Raw genomic sequence first — 17,249 nt, 5'->3', positions numbered from 1 at the left:
GAGCCAGGATAAAATGAGTTTAAGCTGCCCACAAGTGAACTGACAAAGAATTTCCTAAAGAGAAATCAGACAGTGGAGCAAATGGTCCAATGTGGTTTAAGAACTGGTGCGGTTCAACAGAGAAAAAGTTGGACATTGGATCCCACAGACTACAATGCAGTTCCCACCTCTCTGTCATGGACTTGTTGGATGACCTTAAGCAAGTCAATTGTTCTTGGTCTCCATTTCTCACCTGCAAAATGGAAAGATTAGCGATCTAGCTCACAGGTGGAGGGGAAGTGCAAAATAAAATAGAACAGAATAAAAAAAGAATTGAAAGCACTTCACGCATCAACAGTTCTATGTACAGTAAATGGAAGAACATCTTGTAGGGAGATTTTTGTCATGGGTCCCTAGGGTAAACACCTGCCCTTTGTATGAGATTAATTCTGAATCGGTGACAGCATGGACTAGTTTACCTATAAGACTTATGAATCTAATAGCAGAAGAAGAATCCTGCTGGATGACCTAGTGTTCACTGCAAGTAACCAGTGCTCTGGGGACTCTCACAAGCAGAACACAAAGGTGATGCCCCACCCCCACCCCATTGAGAGCTAGTGTAGCCTAGTGGCTCAGCTACAAGTCCGGAGCTTCCCAGTCCAACAATCTCACCTCTACCATGAACTCACTAGAATGCCTCTGGCAGCCCATCATCATCCGGATCTCAGCCTCCCATATACAAGATGGGGACAGGACAGTTATACTCTTTAACAGAACCTTGGCACGTAAATAAATATAACTACACAATGAAGTGCTTGGAACATTCACATGTGCTATATAAATGCTAAGTAGTACAGTTTGTCCCCTGCATGAGGCATTCAGAGGTGTATACTGCTTCATAAACATGGAGGTTTCATTCAGCTACCATGTCTAATAAACACGGATTGACCAATCCACCACGAAGTTGCCCTGTTCATTCATACATGGCAGTTTAATAATGAGCAAAGGGACACATGATCTTACTAGCATTTATTTCCATAGGGTCTGAAAACCTAGCCGGTTCACAGTCTAAAAGGGATAAGAAAGGTATGACAGAATACAAATGGGAAGCCGGAGGGGGACTGCTTAAGGGCTAAATGCCGCGGAGAGGAGATACCTGCAGCCATTTCTTAGAGGTGCTAAGCTACCTGTCACAGCAAATCCCTCCTCCTCGCTCCTCCCCTCCCTGAAACTTCATTCAAACTCTCCATCAGACCCCATATAATTGAGTATCCATTCCTCCCCGGCAAACGCCGCCCCCCCCCCCGCCCCCGCGCGCGATGTCCTAGGACTGCAGCAACAACAACTCACAAGTCCACGCCTTTGCATGCTGGATCCAGAAGAGGGACCCATCCCGAGCGCGCCCTGTGCCTGAGAAGGGCGGGGGGCGCCCGGAGCAGCTCAGTAGGCTGGACCCGACTCCCGACTGGGGAGCTTTCCAGCCCACAGGAGTAGGAGCAGGAGCAGCGCTGCCCAGACACGTCCTCCGCTGCACGCAGCCTTGCCGGCCAATACCAATTTGCATGCATCTATTCTTCTGCTGGCGGAGAGGAAGCTAGCGATCATGCAGCGGGAACGCAACAGAGTGGCGAGGAAACCGCCCGCAGCCCCTGAGCCAACCAGGCGGCGATGTCTCGCTCCAGAAAAGCAGGCGCTCGCAAAGCACGTGCTGAAAGGGAACGTGTGGCCGCCTGGACCCGGGAAAAGCGGAAATGGCTGGCGGGGGGGGGGGGAAGAGCGTCTGAACTTAACTTGAAGCGTTCGTTACGTAGCCACGGCGTTGCCCAAAGTAAGGTATTGGTCTGGATCGAGGGGTTTCAACAGAAATGGGATGAGGAGGAGGACTATGTCCAGAACTGCTGTAAGCCCCATTGCCAGCTGGCCAGAAAAACAAATCTGGCCTGCTCTTTTATTTTTAACAGCCCCTGGTTGTGCAGAAATCTGCTAATTACACGTATTTATTTCAGAGCACAGAAATAAGCATCATCAGTTTGCTAACGCCATGTTTCCGTTTTGAAGGGCTTCACAAGTTGGGCGACAGCAGTAATTTTTCATGGTGGTGGAATTATATACATATAAACAAAAGCAACTCCTGTTCCTTATTAATCTGGCCATGAATCCAGTTAGGGCGAATTATCCTCTTTGCCCTACCCTTTGGGTGTCCATTTTTCCCAAATGGAAAAGCAGCTTAAAATATTAATAGAAATGTGAATATATATAATAATGTCTGTTGTTAAGGATATAGCCACAGCAGCTAGTTCAACACTTGTCATCTTTTCCCAACAGCTTCTGTGCATTTAAACATGGTATAGTTGGTAGAAATTAAGTAGGTGAAGTTCTTCCCATCAGGGCCGCTTTATGCTAGGGAAAGCCCCACTTGTTGATTTCTGTCTGTCACACATGAAAATTCAACAATTAATCATCATAAGCAAATCTGCTGCTAAGGGTGGGGTTGTGGTCAGGGTGGGTGTGTGGCCCCATCCGGAGCACTGGTTTGCCCCACCTATATAGATAATTTATTTCCGTCATTGACAAGCATATGCCCCACCTCGTTTTTTCTATTTCAAAAGAAAAACAAACTTTTAAATTTGTGACACTAAAACATTCATTTAAAAAGTGATAACATATCTTGGTAAAATAAACAGTTATTGTCATTGTCGTCATCATCATCAATATTAATAATATTTTTTAAAGTTGTTGGTGCTTCCCTGAAGTGATCGTATTAAAAACTCCACCAGATTCCCCCTAGCTCAAAGTATATTTCTAAAATTCACTATCTCCCTTTATCATGTTTTCGTGATCCTTAAAAAACCCACCTTTAACTATACTATAACTGTGAGAATGGCAGGATGGTTAAATGAGGTAACGGGTGCAGAATCCCCTCTAAGCATTTGAGGACTTCCCCACCAAACCCATATCTCCCTCCCAAAAAGTGTCTTTCCTTTCACACACACCCCCATGTGTCTTTCCTCCCCCCCAAAAAATGTGTGAGGAGTTGCTCCTCGAGCTTTCCTTCTGTCTAAACCCCTGAGGGCTCATATACTAAATGGTGGATTCCCCCCTCTCCTCTCAAGACCCTTAACCCTCTTTAAACATCCTGCCAAGATATGAAGTATAGCTTCCAAGTGGAGACCAGCAAAGGAGAGCATTTCTTTCCCTCTAACATTTTGCTTCTTCTCAGAAATTCTGGTCTCCTTGGGGGAAGTGCAAAATAATGGCTATGTTACTGAATAACTGAAGGTGTTCCATTTTCCCCCCCAGACTTGCTCAAAGGTGGTGATAATCTCACCATTTACCACTCTCACCCTTTTCACTTAAGAAATACTTTTTAAATTAACATATACATACCCCCTTTGCCTGGATTGTGCTTTTCCTCTGTTTCTTGAGGACATTATTTTTTGTATCGATGTGCAACAGAAGATTAAAAACAAATGTTTGAGGGGAAAAAGAGGCAACTTTTTTCACTTCCTGGTTCTAGCATAAACTTTTGTTTATAACAAATATTCATTATAATGAATCATGTACTATGAATATTCTTCATTCTTATGGAACTAAATATATATACTTATGCACCAGTCATTTGACTTAAGGGGTTTTTAATTTAATTTCCACCTGTTATTTTTGACAATGTCCTTATTACATTCGTATTCTTAAAATCATGAAAAACTAGCTTCATGAAAATCTAGTATTCCTAAAAATTCACAACTCAGTCTTCTGATAGCCTGTATAAACTCATCTGTTATGTCTTACTCTTTTCACATGAGGTATTTATTGAAGGAACATGTTCATTTTGAGTAGCTGCATGTTTCTGACCTTAAAAGCAAGTGAAGTTGTTCGGCTTATATATTTCTGCTGCAAGGCATTATAGACACTAAAATAAATATGCAGAGATACGTAGAAGTTTCCCTGTTGGTAATGGGGAAATCACCAATTCTTCATTAAATGTTTGGAAGCCTCCACTAGCAAAGATGGCTTGGCCATTCACATGAACCAACCATATTTATTTATTTATTTATTTATTTTTACATTTATATCCCGCTCTTCCTCCAAGGAGCCCGGAGCGGTGTACTACATACTAGAGTTTCTCCTCACAACAACCCTGTGAAGTAGGTTAGGCTGAGAGATACATGACCGGCCCAGAGTCACCCAGCTAGTTTTATGACTGAATGGGGATTTGAACTCGGGTCTCCCCGGTCCTAGTCCAGCACTCTAACCACTACACCACTCTGGCTCTCATATCCCATATGCTGGATCTGAGAACTTATTTTGATCTTGCTATTTTGTTCATTTCTACACCAGATTTATTGGCATATATAAGGAAGGAGTGGGGAAAAAAACCCTGTTAAACCAAAGTAGCAGCCTTTGTCTCACTTCCCTTTTATTTCTGCCTAAGGATTTATATGCATACCAGAAAGACTTGCTGTATCATCTGAATGTAGACTTCTCCTTTCCATTCTTCATTTTGGGTGGGGATCACCCATGCCATACTGCCTGACAGTGCCTGTTACACTTGCAGACAGTGGTGCAGCTAGCTTATCCCAGAGCCTGGACCTAGGAGGCTATTCCCACAACTGCAGGAAAGCAGGCTAAGGGAGTGCAGCCTGTTTTCCTTCGGTCATGGGAATAGCCTCCTCATGTCTTATGTCTGCCCCGGTACAGAAGGTTTAAAAAGAAGAAGACAACGACAAAGATGACAATGAAAGCAACAATATTATTTGCAGATCATCTAAAGTTGCAAAGATGCCAAAGGAGGAGCAGCGAGTTGCCAATGTTTCAATCAGCCATTGTAACCATGCCTTTTATAGTAGTTTGAGGTGCAGATATTAACAAATGATAAACATAGTGGAAGAGACAAGCTGCCCTGCAAAGCATAAGTGCATGCAAACACAAACTTCCCCTCTAGCTTGTGGCTTCCCTCATCTGGAACCAAGCATCTCTGTGCAGTGCATATGCTGTCTGCTGGATGCATGATTTGTTCTGGATGGTATTAACTGATCTGTGGGGAATCGAGTATGGGAATCAGAGGCACTGCGTTGCAGTGGTTCCAGTCTTTTCTTGGGGGGAGGGTCCAGAAGGTGGTGCTGGGGGGACTACTGCTTGGCATAAGACCACTATTAAAAAAGCCCTCCCTTGATCCCTCCAACCTGGATAACTATAGACCTGTATCTAAGCTTCCCTTTTTGGGCGAGGTGATAGAGCGTGTGGTGGCGTCCCAGCTGCAGAGGGTCTTGGATGATACGGATTATCTGGACCCTTTTCAATCTGGCTTCCGCCCCGGGTATGGGACTGAGACGCCTTGGTCACTCTAGTGGATGACCTACGCCGGGAACTAGACAGAGGGAGTGCGTCCCTGTTGGTTCTGCTGGACCTCTCGGCGGCGTTCGATACCATCGACCATGGTATCCTTCTGGGCCGCCTCTCGAGTATGGGAATCGGAGGCACTGCATTGCAGTGGTTCCGGTCCTTTCTTGGGGGGAGGGTCCAGAAGGTGGTGCTGGGGGACTACTGCTCGGCCCCGTGGCCGTTGGCCTGTGGGGTCCCACAGGGATCGGTCTTGTCCCCCATGCTGTTTAACATCTACATGAAGCCGCTGGGAGAGGTCATCCGGGGATTTGGACTGAGTTGTCAGCAATATGCGGATGACACTCAGCTCTATCTCTCCTTGTCATCTGATCCTAGGGAGGCGGTGGATGTCCTGAATCGGGGGCTGGAGGCTGTGATGGGTTGGATGTGGGCTAACAAACTGAAATTGAATCCAGTTAAGACGGAGGTACTGTTGGTCAGTAGGAGAGCCAATCAGGATGAGGAGATTTTACTGGTTCTGGATGGGGTTGCACTCCCCTTGAAGGAGCAAGTACGCAACTTGGGGGTACTACTGGACCTGGCTCTGCTTTTAGAAGCTCAGGTGGAGGCGGTGGCCAGGGGTGCCTTTGCACGGCTTCAGCTAGTGCGCCAGCTTCGTCCCTTTCTCGAGAAGGCAGATCTGGCCACGGTTACCCACGCCTTAGTCACATCGCGGCTGGATTACTGTAACACGCTCTACGTGGGGCTGCCCTTGAAGAATATCCGGAAACTGCAGCTAGTGCAAAACTCGGCAGCGAGGGTTTTATCCGGAGCTGCCCGTTGGGAACACATCACCCCAGTTTTGAAAGAGCTGCACTGGCTGCCGGTTCGTTTCCGGGTCCAATTCAAGGTGCTGGTTTTGACCTTTAAAGCCCTTAATGGTTTGGGCCCGGGGTATTTGAGGGACCGCCTGCTCCCAAGGGTTGCTGCCCGCTTGACGAGGACATCTAGGGTGGGCCTGCTCCAGCGCCGACAATGAGAGAGGCCTGGCTGTCATGCACTCGGGACAGGGCCTTCTCTGTTGCTGCTCCTAGACTCTGGAATACTCTCCCAGTGGCCATTCGTTCCTCGGACTCCATCACGGCTTTTAGAAAGCTTGTAAAGACTTGGCTTTTTACCCAGGCTTTTACATAATCATTTTTACTGCTGCTTCTGTGTGTTTTTATCTTTTTATCTGTGTGTTTTTATGCCTGTTTTTATACTTTTTAGCTTGATGTTTTTATTGACTTTTTTTTGTATGTTTTAACTTTTGTAAACCGCCTTGGGGTTGTCTTTTAACGAAAGGCGGTATATGAATGCAAAAATAAATAAATAAATAAATAGATAGATAGATAGATAGATAGATAGATAAATAAAAATAAAAAAACTAACTGCAGTATGGATGGTACTTTCAGGGGTGAAGACACAGGGGTGTAGCAAGATATTATTCATTGAGGGAGCAGAGACAAACATGGGAGGGACAGGAGGGTTGGGGAATAGATCACAGTAAAGGAGGATTCAGGCAAAAAGTTTTGATAAGTCATGATGACAAAAGTAAACTCCAAGTCATATTATAAAGCATTTTAATTCACTTGGGGTGGAGGTCTAAAACTGTTGCAACTAAGGCTGTAGCCACACAACACTCTTCAAAATCATTTTGAAATGGATCCTTGAAAGGATTCTGAGCGTTGTAGTTCTGTGAGCATGCCCTAGGAAAGTTCAGCACCTCCACTGGTTTCCATAATTCTTCCAAACCGATTCAGCTTCAAAACCATCTTGAAGAAGAGTGTATTGTGGCCAGAGCCTGTGTGTCAGCAATAAGTGCTATGAAAGTTCCAAGCTAGTACTTAAGAAATGTGTTAATTTATTAATTGTAATTGTGCAATCAAAATTTGTTATAGGCAAGAAAAGCAACGAAATCAATTTTAAAGAGAGGAGAACTAAGTAAAACAAATACTGTAATCACAGAACTGTCCCTGTGATCGCTTGTCAAGATTATATATTTTTCAACTGCTTTAATAAGCTAGAGAAGAAACTTTCCCACCACCCATCATACTCTGGCTCCTCATTGCCTAGGCCCTAGGCTAAGTAAGGGCTCCTTCAGGCTTCCTGAGCCTCAGAGAGACTGCTTGTAACCATCTCCTAATTCTCCACCTGCCAGTGTCCACCCTCCAAACCCTGAAATCAATTTAATCATTAAAAAGATTTAAAGTAATCAACTTAGGAACATAGGAAGCTGCCTTCTACTGAGTCAGACCATTGGTCCATCTAGCTCAGAACTGTCGGCACTGCCTGGCAGTGGCTCTCCAAGGTTCCAGGCAGGAGTCTCTCCTAGTCCAACCTAGAGATACTAGGGACAGGGGTGGAGCCACCATTGATCAGGTGGGTTCAAAGAACCTGGGCACGAGCCACAGAAAGGGCCATGCTCAGCAGAGCCGGACTGGGGGCACTGAGAGGGTGGTGGAAGGTATGTGGGGAGGGTGCCGGGTTTTGAGCAGAATGGGTACTTAAGGGTGGGAGTGTTCACGGCTGCCAAGTGTGGCGGGGCGCACCCGGAATGTGCCCTGTTACCCTGTGGGCCAGTCCGAGCCTGTGCTCAGATGGGGCTCCCGGAGAATGGGCCACACCCTCATGTGTGTGACATCACACGCAAGGGGTGTCACTGGTGCATACAGCACGCACATGGAGGGGGCACCTTGGATGGGGCAGAACCTGTGCCTCCGTTCCCTGGTTCCGCCACAGGCCAGGGAGTGAACCCGGGACCTTCTGCAAGTAAGCATCAAGATGTTTTTCCACTGAGCTATGGCCCCATCCCTTAAGGGGACTATCTTAAAGTGTTCACATGTAGTCTCCCATCAAAATGCAAACCAAGGCAGACCCTGCTTAGCAAAGGGGACAATCGATGCTTGCTACAACAAGACCAGGGAGCTATTATGACGATCAGTGGAAAGCGGACTAAGGGTGCTTAGCCTGCTTTCCACCGATCGTGAGACTCACTGGGCCCACAGCCCAGCCCAGTTGAATCTAAGTGGGTCACCCGCTTTTGTAGCCCTCCCCTAAGCCTGGGTTAGTGGAGCGAGCGCTCTGCTAAACTGGGCTTCCCAATCATGAGTAGCTGCGGTGCGGCTCCACGCCACAGCTACTCATGAGTAGAACCCGGAGGGGAGGTGAAAAGCCGCCTCCCGGCTCCAGGGGTCTCTCCAGTATGTCCTGTGCGCTCGCGCAGGGCATACTGGAGCTTCCGGGGGCCGCACAACCCCCGAACTCCCCAGCCCCCTCCGGCTCCATCACAGAGCCAGCAATCTCATGTGGGCGGCTGATCCAGCCGCCCAGGGCTGCCACCCTGATCGTCTGCGGGGAGAGCGGGCTTCACAAACCGAGTCTCACTGATTGTGAGACCCGGCTCCAGGTCTGCTCCCTCAGCTTAAACAAATAAACATTTTACACATACGATACATATAGGTATTTGAAGCAAATGCCCCAACTCCCTGTTCAGAAGCAAACAAAACAGACCACCAGGAGTTACATAGATTTAAGGATCGGCGAAGCAGCTGCCCCTCAAGCTTCTCTGGCCCCAGTCTGCTCCCTGGCTGCTGGTGCTGACTCTCTGGCGGAATGAATGAGGCTGAAGACCAGAAGAAAGCCTTTGTTCTCTTCTCCTTTTCAGCAGTCCGGTCTCTGCCCTTCCTCTTCTTGTCCTAAACCTCTCTTCTTCTCAGTCTCCTCCTTTTTCCTCACAGTCTCTCCCTCAGAAGTCTCCCCCTCACAAACACGTCCCCTTGGCAACCCACCAGGGCCAAAAGAAATCCAAGCCACTCCACATCCAACAGAAGGCTACACACTGCCAGGGTTACACGCTCACTCACCTTTCTGATTCTTGATGCCTGGACTAGGCTAGATTGGTGCACGCACGATGTACTTTCTGCCTGGGGCCCTGAAGACCTAACCACCACAGATGCATTAAACACCCATCCCCTACAGACACTGGCAGAGCACTGCATTATGGGAGGATGAGTGAACAGTAGTACAGTACTACACACACTACACTCGATCTTAGCCCAAAGGCCGAGAAGTGGTGTGTATAGCAGTTGTGCCCAGGGGCGTAGCTAGGGGAGAGGGGGTCCATGAGGGGGCCCCCTCTCCCCAGTGGCCCTTTGGCGTGAGGGAGATAATGAAGAAAATAGAGAAGGGTGGAGTTGGGGGGCACTCTGGAGCTGGGGGCAGGGCCTAGGTCAGGCCTGCACCACTCAAATGACCTGGCGGGCCGAAACCAACCGTGACTTGGTTCATGGGGGCCGAGGTCAATTCCTAAGGTGCTGGTTATTAGAGTAACACTTAATATCAATCAATCAACCAATCAACTGAATTAAAGTGAAATGAATTAAAAATGAATTTAAAATGAATTTAATCAATATTTAACTTTTGATGTTCTGGCAGGCCAAGATTGATTTAAATTAATATGAAATAAGTTGAATTAAAATTCATTCTAATAATATAAATATTATACAATCTGTACAAAATACATAATAAAATGCATTGTTCTTCCTTTCCACCTCTGCCAAATCATCACACAAAACATGGAACACTTTTAAGGAGAAAAAAATGAGAACCTCTTCTCATAATTTTGGAAAAGAATGGAGAAGGGGAAAGAAAGATGGAAAGGATGCAGCAGGAGGCTTGACCTGAGAGAGAGAGAGAGAGAGAATGGAGCAGTCTTGGTGGGTGTGTGAGAGAGTGAGCATGGAGCAGTCTTGGTGGGAGGGAGGGAGAGAGAGAGAGAGAGAGAGAGAGAGAGAGACTTAAGAGACTTAACTGCACAGGAGCGCCTCGCAGTTGGGAAGCAAAACCAGGCCAAATGGCAGACCCGAGTGTCGCTCTGGTTTCTGCCGCTATGCACCACTGCTGCCGTGGGGGAGGGTAAGGAAGAACACCCGCACCCCCGCAGCCATCTCCTCGGCCATGCAACAGCTGGAATTTTTTTTTTTTTGAGGAGGTGTTTTTTAAGCAGCAGGGGGAGGAAGAGGAAATAGCCCCGGGGGCCAGGAAAAAAGGCCTCACGGGCCGCATCCAGCCCCCAGGCCGCATGTTGTGCAGGCCTGGCCTAGGTTCTTTGAATCCATCCACTCAATTATAGCTACACCCCTGGTCAGGGGCGTAGCAAGGTTGGAGTGGGCCCAGAGACAAGATTTTAAAATGGGCCCCCCCCCAAAGTCCAGGGCCTCCGCACACCCCAGGCCCCCAAGGATTTAAGTCTGATATTCCAAAATAAGTATGCTGCCTGCAAATACATTTCACTGAATACACACACACGTCACAATATATAGTGATATACATTGAGTACTATACATTTGTATTACTTTTAATGCCTAGAACACACTAGAAAGATGAATTATTAAAATGGGCCCCTCGCTGCAGATTAGCAAAGGAGACTTTCAACCATGCAGGGTGAACCTATGTTTGTTTTCTCAGAATTCTGAACAAATTCAGTCAAGTTTGATTGCAGGAGGTTTTTCACAGGAGGCTTTTAAAGCCCTTTAAGACACATCTCCTCTGGAATGGAGGTGCTGCATTCACATGTTGGCCAGATTGACCCTGAAGTCCCTGCAAGTTATTGGGGAGCAGTTCACACACAAGAAAAATAAAATAAAAGCACCACACATGCTTCACAGTTCTCACTCAGACCTTCTGGGTTGCAAAACAACTTGAACATAAGTGCATTTATAAATGAATGAATGAATAAATAACATTAATAAAATACTGTTCCAGAAGTTTTTGCAATTTTCTGCCATGAAACAAGCCACTTATAGGACTTTTTAGATAGTTTTTTTAAGTCAGCAAATTTTCCAAGCTGTTTCAAAATAAATTTTCAGAGACTTCTCGGTCCCTCCCCCCCCCCATATCCAAGCCCTATGGCAAGCAGATCCCTATATATGGGGGGGGGGGGCGGGAAAGGTAACCACAAAAAGGAGTTCACACTCTACCTGGAAAATGCTGGTCTGGGTTAAGCAGGGCAGCAAGGGGTCTTCTGCTGCAGAGAACACTCTGGCTGCCTCCTCCTTCCTGGCTGGCTTGGGCCCTACTCAAGTTCAGGCTTCACTGCGGCCTACACGGAGGCCTCCGTGGAAGCCCCGCCCACCCGCCGATCAGCTGAGAGGCGGGAGAAAAGGAGCTCTTGGCAGCTGGGCTGCTGCTTCGATTGTGGGCCAGCAGAACAAGCAGGAGAGACGGCGAAGAGGGCAAGTGGCTGAGGGGCCTTGGGGCTGGGCAGGGGGCAATGGGGAGTCACATGAGGTGCCCCTGGGGTGCCCCTCCAGGCAGTGGGGCCCCCAGACAACTGTCTCCCCTTGCCCTATCATTGTTACGCGCCTGCCCCTGGTCCTCTTCTGTTTCCTTCCTACAATTCAAACCCTTGGAGTTGTCAGCTTTTCCTTGTTCCATTAAGATGTGTATTAAAATGTTATCACTGTGCTGATGACACCCAAATCTATTTCTCCAAGTCAACATCATCAGGAGAAGATGCATAACCTCCCTAAACGCCTGCCTGGAGGCAGTGATGGGCTGGATGAGAGGGAACAAACTGAGGCTGAATCCAGATAAGACGGAGGTACTTATTGTGCGGGGTCGGAACTTGGGAGACGATTTTGATCTGCCAGTTCTGGATGCTCCCCAGTAAGGAACAGGTGCTCAGTCTGGGGGTGCTTCTGGATCCGAATCTCTCCCTGCTCTTCCAGGTTGAGGCGGTGGCCAGAGGTGCTTTTTATCAGCTTCGGCTGATACGCTAGCTGCATCCGTTTCTTGAGATGAACGACCTCAAAACTGGTAACCTCTAGGCTGGATTACTGCAATACGCTCTATGTGGGGCTGCCTTTGTACATAGTCCAGAAACTGCAGTTGGTTCAGAACGCGGCCGCCAGGTTGGTCTCTCTGGGTCATCTAGGAGAGACCATATTACTCCTGTCTTGAAGGAATTGCACTGGCTACCAATACGTTTCTGGGCAAAATACAACGTGCTGGTCCTCCCCTAAACAGCTTAGGCCCTGGGTATTTAAGAGACCGTCTTCTTGACCATGAGCCCCACCGCCTGCTAAGATCATCTAGAGAGGTTCACCTGTGGCTGCCGCCAACCCGTCTGCTGGCTCCTCGGGAACGGGCCTTTTCTGTTGCAGCCCCTAGACTTTGGAATGTGCTCCCTGTTGAAATAAGAGCATCCTCATCTCTGGCAACTTTTAAAACAGCACTGAAGACACATTTTTTCACCCAGGCCTTTAATTAGATTTATAGTTTTAAATAATTTTAATACTGGGTTCTAAATGTTTTTTTAATCTTTTAAATGATTTTAATTGTTAATTGATTTAATTGATTTAATTTTTTTAATTATTTTAATTGTAAACTGCCCAGAGACACAAGTTTTGGGCAGTATAGAAATATTTTAAATACATACATACATACTCATTTGAATGGGTCCTGTTTGACCCTATCTCAGTTTCTCTCAGGGAGAGTGGAGATTGCTGCCAAGTTGACATGAGTTACTGAGCAGCTTGTGGGAGGAGCCACATTCTTTAGGGATGTTTCCTGAACTGAAAGCTGCTGCTGGGTTTCTCTCAGGGACCAGTTAAAAAGCTGCCATGTGACCTGGGCAGATGATAGCAAACTATTTGGGCTAGAGAAATCTATAATGGATTGTGTCAGAAGCTTCAAAAGGATCTCCTCAAACTGGGTGAATGGGCAAGAAAAAGGCAAATGCAGTTCAGTATAAATAAGTGTAAGGTGATGCACACTGGGTTAAAGCATCCCAAAATCTGAGCTGACAGTGACTAACCAGACCAGACAAGGGATCTTAAAGGTCTGTGGTAGGCAGCTCAGTGACAACTGAGTGCGTGTGAAATGTCAACTCAGTGTGTGGCAGCAGTGAAAAAGGCAAATTCCATGCTAGGAATCATTGGGAACAGGGCTGAAAATAAAACTGTTCTATTATAATGCCATTATACAAATATTTGGTGCAGCTACATTTGGAATGCTATGTACTGTTCTGGTCACTATCACAAAATAGAATTCTAGTAGACAGAATTTCTCTTTCACTTTTTTGCAGCACTAGAAGTAGGGATCCCATGAAACGGACTGGCAGGAAATTTAGGACAGATGAAATACTTTTTCACAAGGTGCTCTTAATGAAACTGTTCCGGAGTGCTGGCTAAACACTCAAATCAGGCTTTGAGACTAATGTGGGGAATCAGCATGACTATGTAGAACAGTTCATTACAGAATAAATTTGTGCAAATTTAGTAAATAAATAAATTTGGTCTGGAAAATGAGGAGAAGACAGGAATATGGTACAATCAGATTTATTCAGGGATAATCAGGGATAATGGTGCTTAACAAGTGCCCTCCACAAAGCACCAGCAACTATAGCCCAGGAGGTGGACCCTGCAATTTACAAATGTTGGCTGTTCTTCCCTGCTTGTTTAGGGCACTTGATGTGTATTGTAATCCCTCTAACTTGCAAAGTGAGACTATTTTATTTTATTTTATTTTATTTTATGTTATTTATTTAACTAACACATTTGTCTACCACCCAAAACACAAGCCTCAGGGCAATTTACAACAAAACCATCAAAACAACAGAAGAAAAGATTAAAACATTATAACAATTAAAATTTAAAATGTTAAAACTATTGAAAACACAAAACAATCTATATATTTATTTCTCCTAGGAGTGCCTGTCGCTAATCCCATGCGTGGCAGCTCTCGCAAGAGCAGCTGCCTGGGGGAGAGCGACGGGGATGGGGAGGCAATGACAGCGATGGCGGGCCTAGCCTACCATGCTGGGAATAGGAGGCTGCAGCAGCTGCCGCCGGGAACAGAAGGAGACAGGCCGGCCTGAGCCAGCCACCAAGAGCAGGAGGTGGTGGCGGCCCGGCCTGGCCCAGCCACTGGGTGGAGGAGGAGGCGGCCCGGACGCCAGGAATTGGCGGGTGGGTGGGTGGGTGGTGGCGGCAGGCCGGCCCGGCCGCCAGCCAGAAAGTGCCGGGCGGGTGCAGGGAGAAGCAGGCGGTGGGGAGAAGCAGGCTGGCGGAGGCACAGATGCTCTGCGCTCAGCCCAGCTAGTATCTAATTAAAAGCCTGGGTGAACAAATGCTTCTTGACTGCCCTTTTAATAGTTGTAAGAGGTAGGGAGGCTCTTATTTAGCAGGAAGTGTGTGGTTCCAAAGCCTCGGGGGAGCAACGGAGAAGGCCCGTCCCTGAGTAGCCACCAGACGAGCCGGTGGCAACTGCAGATGAACCTCTCCAGATGATCTCAATGGGCGGTGTGGTTCATAGCGAACAAGGCATTCTCCTAAATACCCAGGCCCCAAGCTGTTTAGGGCTTTATAGATTATAACCAAAATCTTGTATTTTGCCTGGAAACTTATTGGCAACCAGTGTAGATCTTTTAAAATAGGAGTGATATGGTCTCTCCAAGATGATCCAGAGACCAACCTGGCTGCTGCGTTCTGAACCAACTGCAGTTTCCTGACTATGTACAAAGGCAGCCCCACATAGAGCACATTGCAGTAATCAAGTCTGGAGTTGACCAGCAGATGTACTACTGTTCTGAGGTCATTTATCTCAAGAAATGGACGTAGCTGGCATATCAGCAAAAGCTGATAAAAGGCACCTCTGGCCACTACCTCAGCCTGGGACACCAGGGAGAGTTTTCTGTCCAGAAGCACCCCCAGACTGCGTACCTGTTTCTTCTGGGGAAGTGTGACCCCATCCAAAACAGGCAGATCAAAATCATCTCCTGAGTTCCGACCCCGCACAATAAGTACCTCCATCTTATCTGGATTCAGCCTCAGCTTGTTACCTCTCATCCAGCCCATCACTGCCTCCAGGCAGGCGTTTAGGGAGGTTATCCCTTCTCCTGATAATGTTGACATGGAGAAAAAGATTTGGGCGTCATCAGCATACTGATAACACTCTGCACCAAATCTCCTGATGATCTCTCCCAGCGGTTTCATGTAGATGTTCAACAACATTGGAGACAATATGGAGCCTGGCCCCTGAGGGACACCATACAAAAGTTCAGTTTTTGAAAAACAGCAGTCCCTGAAGGACACCATCTGGAATCTGCCTGAGATGCAAGAGTGGAACCACTGCAAAGCAGTGCCTCCCACCCCCAACCTCCTCAGATGCTATTGTTCACATCTTTATGTCTTGTATTTGTCATCTGTGCTCACATTTCCTTGGTGTGACCAATTAACTTAGGGATGTGAGGTGTGTGCCTAAACTGTATTTCTAAAGGCTGAGTTTTGAAATGTTAGGAATTTTAGGATGGAAAGAAAATCTCATACTGGGGGGGGGGGGGCAGAATTATAATTTGCAGGCAGGGGGTGGCACTGCCAACTTGCCCTCCTCTTGCTATACCCTTTGAGGGTGGGGAGCTCAACTGGATGAGCTTTTGTTCCCTTCTGAAACTGATCAATGGATAATAATAATGAACGCCTTGAATGAATCAGACCATTAGTCCAACTGGCTTAGTACTAACTACAGTAACTGGCAGCAGATCTCCAGCATTCCAGACAGGGATCTTTCCCAGCTCCACCTGGAGCTGCTGCTGGAGATTTTGAACCCGGGATCTTCTACATGCAAAGTAGGTGCTCTCTCACCAAGTTTTGGACTCTCCCCCAAAACCTCTGTGGGTGTGTTGAGGAGAGCAACTGTGATGGGAAAGTGAGATTATGGATATGGATCTATACACAAGATCATTGGACATGTTCAAGACATGAGTCATTTTTTGACCATCTTGTCATATTTACAACCAGAGTTGTTAAGGATTGATTTAAAAGGTAGGCTGGTTTTTCTTTTCAGTTTTTAAAATGAGTTTTAAAGGGGTCCCCCCCAGTTTTAATTTGCTTTTTCTATTTACATCACTAAAATAGTGTAAAACTAACCCTGCCCTTCAACAAAATAAATTTTAGTTGAATAATTGAATGAGTTGTGGTTGATTAACCATTTGAATGTGCATATGAGTAAAAATAATCATTCTCTCCTCTGTGAGCAAAAAGGGAAAATGCCTCTTTCAAGATGTTCCTGGTCACCTGCAGTTTTTAGAAGTACTTGCCTTATTATCATTTGTTATACTCCATCCCGCCTTGCTGGCAGGATATTCCAAGTGGTTTACTGCCAAGTTTAATAAACAGATTAAAAAATGTATATTAAAACTACCCATAGGGAACTTGCAGACATCGAAGAAGCAACATAACACGCAAAACCAAAAGAGATCAGAACTCAGTCCAGGGAGTCTCAGAGAGCATGGCCTTTATTGATGTGCTTTTGGAAGACACAAGAACAAGCATTTGGTTTTGAAGCAAGCAGAAACTCAAATTGTATACAAATGTTTTGGCATTTAAGTTCTGATATGTAGCATGTGCTTAAAATGTATGTATATATTAATGTATACATTAAAATTTATGTGTTCTATATAAATAATCATGCCTCCCAGGGGCTACTGCTGGTGTTAGATTGTAAGCCATGGTGGGACTGGAAACCATTTTCTCATTCCTTTTGCTGTGTACTACTTGCACAGGTATGCCTAGAGCGTCCAACTCCTGGGAGAATCCCCCAGTGCATCACACTCATTGTGTGGTGCATTGTGGGATTCCTGGAGGCCAGGAAAACGAATCCCAGCCTCCAGAGATCCATGCTGCACGCAGTAGTAACGTGGATCGTGTGGGTGTGTACCAGTGCACCAAAGAGGACATCACTGATCGTCTGAGGGGAAGGTGGGTCCATCCCTGCCTCCTACCCCCCACCCCTATTTTGGTCATGAGAACGATATCTATCTATCTATCTATCTATCTATCTATCTATCTATCTATCTATCTGCTGCCCAGTTGATGAGGGGCACTGTTTTAATCAATTAAAAGTGT

At 46.5% G+C, this 17,249-nt stretch overlaps 1 protein-coding gene across 6 annotated transcripts in view; it reads right to left on the bottom strand.

Annotated features, from left to right (window-relative positions):
* The window catches only part of ITGB7 (integrin subunit beta 7), a 56,780-nt gene extending 45,349 nt beyond the window's left edge, over positions 1-11,431 (bottom strand). Inside the window, exon 1 of one of the 6 annotated variants that reach the window (XM_053292860.1) lies at positions 11,322-11,431. Coding sequence is in view for 4 of the 6 variants with exons in the window: in XM_053292862.1 (XP_053148837.1) it covers positions 9,207-9,341 (135 nt within the window). In the remaining 2 variants the exon portion in view is untranslated. Of the gene's footprint in view, positions 1-1,329; positions 1,603-9,206; positions 9,359-10,153; positions 10,173-11,321 lie in introns of those variants that run through there. The other 5 variants (XM_053292861.1, XM_053292862.1, XM_053292854.1 and 2 more) reach the window with 5 other exon arrangements.
* Between the last annotated feature and the right edge of the window lie 5,818 nt (positions 11,432-17,249).

The sequence above is a fragment of the Hemicordylus capensis genome, chromosome 2 (assembly GCF_027244095.1).
Source record: "Hemicordylus capensis ecotype Gifberg chromosome 2, rHemCap1.1.pri, whole genome shotgun sequence".
In the NCBI taxonomy this organism is placed as follows: Eukaryota; Metazoa; Chordata; class Lepidosauria; order Squamata; family Cordylidae; genus Hemicordylus; species Hemicordylus capensis.
This window is presented reverse-complemented; position numbering and strand designations above follow the sequence as displayed.